At 34.4% G+C, this 12,774-nt stretch overlaps 1 protein-coding gene across 1 annotated transcript; it reads right to left on the bottom strand.

The window, feature by feature from the left end:
• Positions 1–6,789: 6,789 nt before the first annotated feature.
• On the bottom strand, positions 6,790–7,476 carry LOC308653743 (pseudouridine-5'-phosphatase-like; the record flags this gene model as incomplete). The annotated part of the gene is made up of 1 exon (XM_081302426.1): positions 6,790–7,476. One exon carries the CDS (start codon positions 7,474–7,476, stop codon positions 6,790–6,792), a length of 687 nt encoding a protein of 228 aa, XP_081158552.1.
• Positions 7,477–12,774: the final 5,298 nt, after the last annotated feature.

Genomic DNA, 12,774 nt, shown 5'->3' with positions numbered 1-12,774 from the left:
TATATAATGACCTTGTTTGTCTTTTCCAGTTAATATTTGCTTAAATCTGCTTTGTCAAATATGAGACTAGCCACTCCTGCTTAGTTTTGGATTCCATTGTATGGAGTATTTCTTTCCATCCTTTACTTTCAGTGTATAGGTATCTTTGCAGTATATAGTTGGATCTTGCTTTTTAATGCATTCTACCAATCTACATGTTTTAATTGGGAAGTTGAGACCATTTATTTTAAGTGTTAACTATTTTTTTCTTTCCTGCCATTTTGGTTTGTTTGCTATATTTAATTGAGTCTTCATTTTCATTTACTTTGTTTATCTTCTAAGAAGCTTCTTACATTTGGGAGCTGTACCATTTTTTTAAAAATTGTTCTGTGTTGTATTATGCTTTTGAATAATTTTCATAGTGCTGCCTTGGTGGTTATAAATTATTTTAGTTTCTCCTCATTATGAAACTTCTAACTTTTCCTTTTCTATTCTGAATATTTTCTATTTGTGTATATCTTTTTCTTTCAGAGCTTCAAATATCTCTTTTCTAGCCCTACATTATTTTGGTATCTGAGAAGTCAGAAGTGAGACTTATTGGTTTGACTCTAAAAGTTATCTGACTTTTTCTGTTGTAGTTTTAATATTTTTTTCTTTATTTCCTATATTAGGCATTTTGATTGTGATATATCTGAGAGGTTCCCTTTTGATCCTCTTTATTTGGTATTCTATATGCCTCCTGAATAAACACATTCATCTCATTCCTAAGGTTATAATTTTTTTCTGGTATTATTTCAGTGAGAAGTTTTTAATGTCTTTATCTTATATCTCCATGTTCTCTTCTATCCCAAGACTCTCAAATTTGGTCTCTTGATGTTGTCTAAGAGTTATTATATATTCTGATCATTGTGTTAAATTGTGTCTTTTCCCCGCTTTATTGCATAGTAAGTATTCACTATACCCTATCTTTAAGATCTGAAGTTCTTTTTTGAAATATGAAGTTTTATTTTCTACATAATCTAATCTAATGGTGGTACTTTCAAGCGAAATTTTAAATTTGATTCATTGTGTCTTTCACTTCCAGGAGTTCTGATTGGTTTATTTTCAGAATCTCTGTTTCTTTATTGAAATGGTCTGTCACCTCCTATTTTTGCTATATTTGCTCTCTTTATTCATCCCTTAGAACTTATTTTAGTTTATTGTATATTTTAATAACCAAGCTTTTTTTTAAATAGTCTTTTTGTGGGTTTTCATTCACTTCTGTGGATTTCTTTGTTGTGAAATTGTAAAATTCATGGAAAACCTGTTTTCTCTTGTTTTCAGAGGTGTTATACTAACACATTTGTTGAAATGGATTCCTTCTCTTCTTTTACGTGATTATCCTTTGGTGTGTAGTTATCTTTTTGTTATTGAGACTTCTCTTTGTTTTTGCTCTATGAGTAGATGTCCAGTAGTGGGACCTGAGGTACCACTCTAATATTTATTACTTGGATTCAGGTCATTGGTTTTGAATTTTTTTCTCCCCTATTCTATGTGTTGAAATGTTGTTGGAGCTCTAGTGAGGCTAATTCATGTACAAAGTGAGTTCTTCTGTCACCTAACTGAGCTGTGTGATTATAGCTAAGCAACAGAATAACTATCCTGTGAACTTGTATTGTCCCAATCACTTCCCAGACTCTTAGAAAAAAGAGGAACAGGAATTCCAATAATGGTAGCAACCAATATACAGTCTTAAAATAAGTGTCCATTTCCTATACTATAACACTAATGGTCACCTGAAGAGGAATAATGGAGTCAGCATTTATCATCAGCACTAAAAACAAAAAGCCATAAACTAGACCTGACATTGAACAGTGAGAGTCAACTATGTTATCCATTGTATTGATGACTGCCACAACAAGAATAATGTGGAGTACATATTAAACTAACTAAGTAGCTCACAAAGAGAGTAAATTTACAATTCCTTAAATGAAAAGAAAATGAGATATGAAGGCAAGAGAAATTTATAATATTTTAAAAATAGAGAGGAAGGAGGAAAAAGGTAAAAGATAGTGGTTACAAATGAAGAGTAAAATAATTCTAAAATAAATAAATAGAAGAAGGGGGAAGAAGAAAATTTAGTTGCTAGGACAGAAAGTGAAGGGGATTAATAACAGAAAAAAAACAAAAGTACAAACAAGTTGGCCAAAAGACAGCCATACAAAAGTTCACCTCTCCAAAGTCAAAATAAGGTTAAAAATCAGATAAAGAAAAACGAATTAAAATGAAAGAAAATTTTATAAATTATATATATAATAAATATATAATATATATTTTATAAATATAAATAACAAATATTTATCTTTAAATATTTACATATAGATATTTAACATTTATAAATATAAATATTTAATATTATTTGTATGTTTAATATACATGAGTAATTTATATATACTTATATATAAACATAAATATTATATAAAAATTTTATGAATACACACACACACACACACACACACACACACATGGCTTGTTTCCACTGAGATAGTCAACACTGTTGGCAAGAATGGATGCTCATTGCTTATGCTGCTGTGCCATTACTTTGCATTTCTTTTTAGACTCTGTACCTCTTGGATATACCTTCTTTGTGTTTCTCACCAAACCTCCAGTCTTTGTGCCCTGGAGCCAAAGCTCATTGTAGTACCTACCTTCCAGTTTCCTCTCACAGTATAGAATGGTTTAGTCTGGTGAGTACTGAATATTCAAGTATTGTCTGGACAGACTAAGTTGATATACTCCCAGAGTGGGGCTGATGCAGTGTTCTAAATGGGAAGTTACAGCAGATGGGGTTTGCTTTTGTCTGTGGGAACATATTTGAGATTAGATCCATAACCCTTGCTGAGCAGCTCTGAACTATTCTGGGTTTCAGAAACCTCCTGAAAATTCCACTCTCATAGTGGGGGCTCTAAATTGCAGGTCTTACATATTCCACCACCATGGATATGAATTTTCCAGGATCAGACCTGGAATGCAGATGTACCTATCTTACCAGTTTCTGGCCTCTTCCCAGATGCTTGCATGTGACAAAGGGAAATGAAGCCTCTCTCCCTTGGTATTTCCAGCCTGGATCACCCTAGGCACAATTTCTAGGCCTCTTTAAGTCATTCAAGTGCAGGTACTCAGGATTTCACAACAGGTACCTGCTTGGTCGTGCTGTCAATACCCTTTATAAACTCCAGTCTCTCACCTTTTCAAGGTGCCAATCAGCCACTTGCAGGTGATTCCCACCATGACTCTTGTTTCACAGACCAAGTGATTCTGTTCGTTTTTCAATCATCACTTGCCTCACCATCTCTGGTTGAATTAACCTCAGCCTCCCCCTCTATTTCAAGTTTTCCTAAAAGTCAATTTCTTTCAGTGTGCTTTGCTCTCTTTCTGCCTGGGTTGCCCTCCCCTCTGCAGTGGGTGAAAAATGCTGATGCTGCCACAAATCAAGTTGGTGCATCTATCTCTAACATATCATTTCTCATTTTATGTTTATAATGTCTGATTTTCTGTGTCTATATGATTATTTTACTATCTAATGTTGAATTTTAGTGAATTCTCTCAACCGCCCATCTTTCCTAGAAACAATACTCCTGCTGCTTGAATCTCTAGCTAAGGAGCATTAGAGCATGCACACTTCTTTGAATCCACCAACTTCCAATCACAGTCCTTAATTTTCACAGCTGCTTAGGACTGGGAAGTCTAGTAAAATTCTCATTTCACTTTTCATACTAAAGTATGCTGGTATTTAAATACAAGTAAAGATTCTATGAAAATATATTGTGTATTTAATTTTCCTGGTCATACATATTTCACAAATTTTATATTACTATAGACTTAGTTATAATTTCCAGGGATTATCTCTCTTTCTTCCAGTGAAGGAAAAAGAATAAATATGTGAAATGCCTAGGATGATCTGATCCCAGGTTTTAGTCTCTAGTGGTCTTTGGCTTGAATCCCAGGTCCTAAAGATTTAGTGTAATTGAACTTTTTTCACCAAGGGTGACTCTCAGGCTACATTTTTTAATCTAGTAATCCGTATTGTACATGCTATTTACAATGATATAAACAATAGTAACCCTATAAATGGTTTCTAATTTTATTTGGCACTATAAACAGACCAATATTTTATATTAGAGCATCATTTCTATTCTCTGCTTTTTGAGATCACTCTGTTCTTCAAGATTTACAGTTCAAAATATATTCATTTTTTAAAAAATATGCAGTTATGTTTATCAATTGAAAAAGGAAATTAAAATATTTTAATGGTAAATATGAAAAGGTCACTAAAAGTAATTTATTTATTTATTTATTTATTTATTTTTTAAAAGAGAGAGTGAGAGGAGAGAGAGAGAGAGAGAGAGAGAGAGAGAGAGAGAGAGAATTTTTAATATTTATTTTTTTTTTAGTTCTCGGCGGACACAACATCTTTGTTGGTATGTGGTGCTGAGGATCGAACCCGGGCCGCACGCATGCCAGGCGAGCGCGCTACCGCTTGAGCCACATCTCCAGCCCACTAAAAGTAATTTATATTTTAATATATTCCTTTTTTATTGGTTCTTTTTAGTTATATGTGACAATAGAACCCATTATTGCAGTTTTAAAAATATAAGCTGGGATGTGTAATTATTGTTTTTTAAGCAAACTCTGAATCAACTCTAAAGATAAGGTCAAGAATGAAGATGAATATTGAAGTACAATCTTTACATTGTGATTATAAGGAAATAGAATACTTCCACCAATTTCACTACTATCACTATTCTTCTTAAGAAACTATTTTTTAAATGAAGCAAACATGGGACACTTGTGTTTTTAAATATTATCTGTGAAGGAATGAGTTAAAACATTTATATGAGGATAGATGAGGATCAAAAGGCAGTTTTAAAGTTCTTATAAATTTATTAACTATAGTCATCATTAAAAAGTTATAAAGACTCACTTGAAATAAACTGCAAAACTTCTAGTGTATGAATACTAGGAAAACCCATAAATGCAATAATGCTACCAGAGAGGTATTTTATTTTACAATGTATAGCTTTCTAAACAAGGTTTTAATAATTTTAATTTCATATAGAAATAAAAATACAATATGATTTTTAAAAGTAAATGAAAAATAAGATCTCAAAGATGTATGAAGTTAGGAAATTTTATAATGTACTACAGTCATGCAGTTAATATGATGTAGGAAAATGAAATAAAAATGAGATGAAGAAATAAAACTTTATTCATTCCAGTTTATTTGCAAAAGTTAATGACTATTGCAGAATTTTCAATTATTACAATTCAAGAATTAGACTCTCTAAATATGCATATTATTATTTAAGTTTTATTAATATATTCCCCTGACACTTCCATATGTATGTATGTATGCATGTATGTATGGATGGATGGATGGATATTTTTCTTTTTTTAAAAAATCAAGTTGTCTGTATTTTTTTTCACATTTACAGTTTACAATTAGTGAGGCCATTTTTGAAAAGTAAAATCATGACTTCCATACAAATACTACATGAATATGTGCAAAAAAAAAAAAAACTTTGTTCAACTAATTTGTGAGGGAACTGATAAGATGTTACAATTGGTTTGAAGGAGAACTCAAAGAGCAGGCAAGTAAACAGGCAATCAGGAATGCTGACATCAACTTGCTAAACCCAGGCATTGTGGAACAACCAGGGGCAATCAACAGTCATTCTGCAAAACACATGCATCACTACATTTCTTCCTCAACTTCCAGAGCTGAAAATTAGCTTAACAAAAATGAACAGGAAGCCACTTGGCAAAAGTGTGTAAAATCCAAAATTGGGTAGTGTTCCTTTATTTTCCATTTCAATACCTTTCACATTTTTTTTTCTGTGATAAATTACAGTCAAATTCAAAAAGCAGAGTGAATCTACAAAATAGGCTGATCATGAAAATGTGATCGCTGATTATGCCAAAAATGTTCTGTGGTTCTCAGAATTACCAAGCAGCAATTCTGAAATTAAACTCTATCTCCATCAAAGATATGCAGAAAATCAATGCTCTTAGAGGACAGAAATGATTTTTCTGAGGTAGAAAACATCCTTCAATGTGGATTAGGAAACAGATATAACATGTATTCTGTAGACACATAGATACTACAAAGAAACTGTTGATTCATTGGTACAAAGTGAGTTACTGAGTAAACTTCCAAAGAGATTATTTAAAGGCTCAAAAAAAAAAAATTCTTAATTGGCTAATTGGAAAGATTGTTTCTTAAGGCTCACCAATAAAAAGTCTTTTCTATTCAGGTTGCAAAGCAGAGATTTACTTATCAGTTGATATTGTATGTTAAATCAACATGAAAGAGTGAAGCTATATATTATATATATTATATATATTATTATATATTATATTATTATATATATTATATATATATATATATATATATATATATATATATATATATCCACATACATATGTACACATATAAAAGTATATACATGTATGCACACATGGTTTGTATTTTCTAGCTGCCATTGAGCCCTTTATTGTATTCTTACTCTGGTTCATTATTGAGATAGTAAAGCAAGGCCTGTGTTCTGGACTGGCTCTATTTGTCTTCTACTATTCTACTAAGTATCAAATGGACAGTCATCAACACCTGGGTGTCAGTCAAGCCAACACAGGATATGGAAAGTCTCACTTCACAAGGGTACAATGAAGATGCAGATCATAATCAGGAAGCTGTTGGTTTCATTCAACCTTTCCCTCAGCAGTAGGCTCCAGGTGCCAGGATGCCCAAAGGAATACAGAGAAACCTCCCTCTTACTCGTAGGCAGGCAAACCAAACAGTTCAGGCTGGAAGTCCTGCAGGGACCTGAGCACTAGAGTGGCCTTTCTCGTCAAGTCTGGGCTCAGATTTTCATCCGGTACCATGACCACCTGCATCCCAGCCGCCAGGGCCGCCTCCACCCCATTGGGAGCATCTTCAAAGACGAGGCACTTTTCAGGGACTGGAGGAGGAAGAAACCTCCTGGCACAGGTGAGAAATATTTCAGGGTCTGGTTTGCCATTCTTCACATCATCTCCCAACACGATGTGGTTAAACAAACTGAAGAATTCCTTGTGTCTTCTCGTTTTCATTTCGAAGGACGCGGACTCTGAGCTCGTGCCCACTGCGATGGGTATGTTGTGCTTCAGCAGGTGGTAGATCAGTTTTTCCGCGCCAGGCATGAGCTCAGCTGCTGGGAACAGATCCCTTAACTTCGTTTGGCTCTCCTCCACCAGCTCCTCTTTGGACATCGGGAGCTTCAGGACGTCAACCATGATCTCAGCAGCCTCTAATGACTTTTTACCCAGAACCAGGGACTTGACATCCCAGGTGTACTTCTTATAACGACCACATATTTCTTCCAACACCCCTGAACGTATCCGTTCAGTATCCAAAAGCAGGCCGTCCATGTCAAAGATGATGTGGGTGACTGACCGCAGCGCTGGCACAGGTGCAGCCATCTCAGCCTGAATGGGAGTGGGGAAAGCGCTTGCCAACCGACAGTCCTGGGCACCTGGGAGCTCCTCTGAGCGCTCGCACCCTGAGCCTAGTAGTCGGTTACTGTTGTTTGGAGAGTTCTTGGAATATTTTGGATTACCATCTTTTGACAGATATGTTTTAAAGTATTTTCTGTCAGCAGTTTGTCTTTTCATATTCTTGACAGGGTGTTTTCAAGAGCAGAAATTCTTATTTTTATTTATTTATTTATTTATTTTTTAGAGAGAGAGACAGAGAATTTTTAATATTTATTTTTTAGTTATCTGCGGACACAACATCTTTGTATGTGGCGCTGAGGATGGAACCCAGGCCACAGGCATGCCAGGCCAGTGCCCTACCACTTGAGCCTCATCCCCAGCCCAAATTTTTAATCTTAATGAAATTCATCTTGCTGTTACAAGTAAAAGTTATTAACTAAGCCAAGTTCTTTGGTTTCTATGGAATTGTTAATCGAAAAGACTATTTTATTGTCTTTTAGTGTCTTTGTTCCTTTATCAAATACCAGTGGACCAAATTTATGTGAGATCTCTTTCTGGGCCCTGTATTGTATTTCATTGATTTATTTGTCCATTCGTTTGCCTGTTCCACACTATCTTGATTATTGTAGCTTCACAGTCTTGAAATTGTTTAGTATCAGTCTTCCAACTTCATTCGAGACAATATTGAGTTGGCTATAATAAGTTGTTTGCATCTCCATGTAAATTTTAGACTCACTTTGCCAATATCAGTAAAATGCCCTTCTTGGGTTTGGCTGAGTTTACATTCATTCTGTGTATCAAGTCTGAAAGAACTGTTAGCTTCACAATGCTAAATCGTCCTGTGTATAAACACAGACGATTTCTCCTCTTAGTCTTTCTTTGACATCTTACATCCAAAATTTCCTCACATAATTCTTGTACATATGTTGACAGATCTGCATTGAGATTTTCCATTTGGGGGATAATACTAATGTAAACAACATGTTCTTTTTTTTTTTCTTTTAGAAATTTAGAATTGTACCTTGCTGAATAAATAGTTTCTTTTAGAATGTACTATGATATTATATGAATTAAAAGTGTGTTATAGCGTGTGAAGTGTGAAGTAGATATATAGAATCCAAAGCAGAATGAAATCCCAGAAATTGTCACATATGAAAATAGTCTTGATCATCAACTTGGCTTTGAACATCAGTAAAGAAAAATGGAGTGTGTGGAAATTTGTTTGGAGACAACTAGATGAGGACATAAAATAAGAGAGGCTGAATCACTACATTAACACATCAAGGCATTGATCCCAGATATTCTGGGATCTCTTCTGAATTGAAAAATTAAGTCATGGAAATTCAGATAGTTATTTCTAAATTGCCACTGGAGAACTAAAAGAAAAAAAAAACATACAGTAGAAGGAAACATAAAATTTTTTAAAAATTAAGAAGTTAATAAACATGAAAAACTAACATCATATAATTGACCTATAATACCAAAAGTACTTGTCTGAGTCTATAAAGGAAACTACAAGGAATAAGTAAAAAAAATACCACCAAAAGAAACTAGGCAAAGTCTAGGAACAGTTATATCTAAGCAATATGAAATTCAAAAATCTTCTCAAATATAGAGAAAAAAGCTTATTTTCACTCAAAAGGGTAATGTCCATAAATGTTACAGTTCAAATCATCTTCTCTTGTAAATTGGTCAGTTATATAGAGGATTGAAACCTCATGGTGTTGGTTAGCTTACAAAAGCTTGTTTAGCAATGCAGAACCAAAATTTAATTTAGTAGAACATTGGTTAAATAATGTACATTCATATAAGCAAATACTCTGTATCTATAAAAAAGAATGAGACGGAGGGACCCAACATGGCGGCCGGCGAGAAAGCAGCACCTTCAGTATCTCCACAGTAACGGGATCAGAAAGACCCATTAATACACCCAGATTCTACCTACGGAGGAACTTCTAGCAAAATTCCGCTGAAAGGAGACCTGCCAGAAATATGACTTCTTCCCTTCCCTTCTAATACCTCTCCTCCCAAGCATCAAATAAACTTATAAGAGTAAACAGTAACTCAACAGTCAAACAGAACAAGAAGTATCATGAGCATAAAAAAGCAAGGAAGAAAAGGAGTACAAACAATGAAAGACAGCCTAAATATTCAGGAGGACATGGAGTCATCAGAAAAATGGCCATATAAAGAACTCAAGGAACACCTTAGACAGATGGAAAGGAACCTTAAAGATCACATTGAAAAAGAATTACAAAAACAGATAAAAGAAGAAGTTAAGCATCTTTATCAGGAGATAGAGATTATTAAAAAAAAATCAAACAATAATTCTAGAAATGAAGGAAACGATAAACCAAATTAAAAACTCAATCGAGAGTATCACTAACAGAGTGGAGCAAGTAGAAGCCAGAACGTCAGATAATGAAGACAAAATATATCATCTTGAAAAGAGTCTAGCCAACTCAGATAGGCTGGTAAAAAATCATGAGAAAAACATCCAAGAGATTTGGGATAACATAAAAAAACCAAACTTACGAGTCATCGGGATAGAGGAAGGCACAGAGATTCATGCCAAGGGAATGAGTAATTTACTGAAGGAAATAATTACAGAAAACTTTCCAGAAATAAAAAAGGAAACAGATATACAAATTGTAGATGCATACAGGACACCGAGCACACAAAATCACAGTAGACCAACGCCAAGACACATTGTTATGAAGCTATCCAATATACAGAACAAAGAGAAAATATTAAAAGCTACAAGAGAAAAGAGGCAGATTACATTTAGGGGTAAACCAATAAGGTTGACAACGGATTTTTCATCACAGACGCTGAAAGCGAGAAGATCCTGGAACAACGTATTTCAAACACTGAAAGACAATGGATGCCAACCAAGAATTCTGTATCCAGCAAAATTAAGCTTCAGATACGACAACGACATAAAAATCTTTCATGATAAACAAAAGCTAAAAGAATTTGTAGCCAGAAAACCAGCATTGCAAAGCGTCTTGAGCAAAACTCTACACGAGGAAGAAATGGAAAACAATAACCAAAACCATCAGCGGGAAGTGCCTCGGTAAAGACAGAGGATGAGGGGAAAGCTAATCATGGAGAAACAAACTAAATTAGGGAAAAAAAAAAACAGAGATAAATAATCAAACATGGCAGGAAGTACAAACCATATATCAATAGTAACTCTAAACGTTAATGGCTTAAACTCTCCAATAAAGCGACATAGGCTGGTAACATGGATTAAAAAAACAAATCCAACAATATGCTGCCTCCAGGAGACACATCTGATTGGAAAAGACATACACAGGCTCAAGGTAAAAGGTTGGGAAAAAATATACCAAGCACACAGTCCTCGTAAGCAAGCAGGCATGGCCATTCTCATATCGAATAAAATCGACTTCAAGACTAAGTTAATCAAAAGGGATAAGGAAGGACATTATATACTGTTAAAAGGAACCATTCACCAACAAGACATAACAATTATCAATATTTATGCACCAAATAATGGTGCTGCGACGTTCATAAAACAAACTCTCCTCAAGCTCAAGAATCAAATAGACCACAACACAATAATCATGGGTGACTTCAACACACCTCTCTCACCATTGGACAGATCCTCCAAACAAAAGTTGAATAAAGAAACTATTGACCTCAATATCACAATCAATAACCTAGACTTAACTGACATATATAGAATATATCAACCATCATCAAGTGGATATACTTTTTCTCAGCAGCACATGGAACCTTCTCAAAAATCGATCATATATTATGCCATAGGGCAACCCTCAGTAAATATAAAGGGGTTGAGATAATACCATGCACTTTATCAGATCATAATGGAATGAAGCTGGAAATCAATGATAAAAGAAGGAAGGAAAAATCCTACATTACATGGACAATGAACAATACGTTACTGAATGATCAATGGGTTACAGAAGACATAAAGGAGGAAATCAAAAAATTCTTAGCGATAAATGAAAATACAGACACAACATATGGGAATCTATGGGACACAATGAAAGCAGTTTTAAGAGGGAAATTCATCGCCTGGAGGTCATTCCTCAAAAAAAGGAAAAAACAACAAATAAATGAGCTCACACTTCATCTCAAAGCCCTAGAAAAGGAAGAGCAAAACAATAGCAAATGTAGCAGAAGGCAAGAACTAATCAAAATCAGAGCAGAAATCAATGAAATTGAAACAAAAGAAACTATTGAAAAAATTAACAAAACAAAAAGTTGGTTCTTTGAAAAAATAAATAAGATCGACAGACCCCTAGCCATACTAACGAAGAGAAGAAGAGAGAGAACTCAAATCACTAACATACGGGATGAAAAAGGCAATATTACAACAGATGCTTCAGAAATACAGAAAACAATTAGAAATTATTTTGAAAACCTATATTCCAATAAAATAAAGAAAGTGAAGACATCGATAAATTCCTTAAGTCATATGATTTGCCCAGACTGAGTCAGGAGGAAACTCACAACTTAAACAGACCAATATCAATAGATGCAATAGAAGAAGCAATTAAAAAACTTCCAACCAAGAAAAGCCCAGGACCGGATGGGTATACAGCGGAGTTCTACAAAACCTTTAAAGAAGAATTAATACCAATACTTTTCAAGTTATTTCAGGAAATAGAAAAAGAGGGAGCTCTTCCAAATTCATTCTATGAGGCCAACATCACCCTGATTCCGAAACCAGACAAAGACATCTCAAAGAAAGAAAACTACAGACCAATATCTCTAATGAACCTAGATGCAAAAATCCTCAATAAAATTCTGGCGAATCGGATACAAAGGCATATCAAAAAAATTGTGCACCATGATCAAGTAGGATTCATCCCTGGGATGGAAGGATGGTTCAATATACGGAAATCAATAAATGTTATTCACCACATCAATAGGCTTAAAGATAAGAACCATATGATCATCTCAATAGATGCAGAAAAAGCATTTGACAAAGTACAGCATCCCTTTATGTTCAAAACATTAGAAAAAATAGGGATAACAGGAACTTACCTCGACATAGTAAAAGCTATCTATGCCAAACCTCAGGCTAGCATCATTCTGAATGGAGAAAAATTGAAGGCATTCCCTCTAAAATCTGGAACAAGACAGGGATGCCCCCTATCACCACTTCTATTCAATATAGTTCTCGAAACACTGGCCAGAGCAATTAGACAAACAAAAGAAATTAAAGGCATAAAAATAGGAAAAGAAGAACTTAAATTATCACTATTTGCAGATGACATGATTCTATACCTA

This window comes from Spermophilus citellus (genome assembly GCF_964194105.1).
Source record: "Spermophilus citellus genome assembly, chromosome: 7".
Lineage (NCBI taxonomy): Eukaryota > Metazoa > Chordata > Mammalia > Rodentia > Sciuridae > Spermophilus > Spermophilus citellus.
The sequence above is the reverse complement of the archived record's forward strand: the minus strand, read 5'-3'. Positions and strand labels throughout refer to the sequence as shown.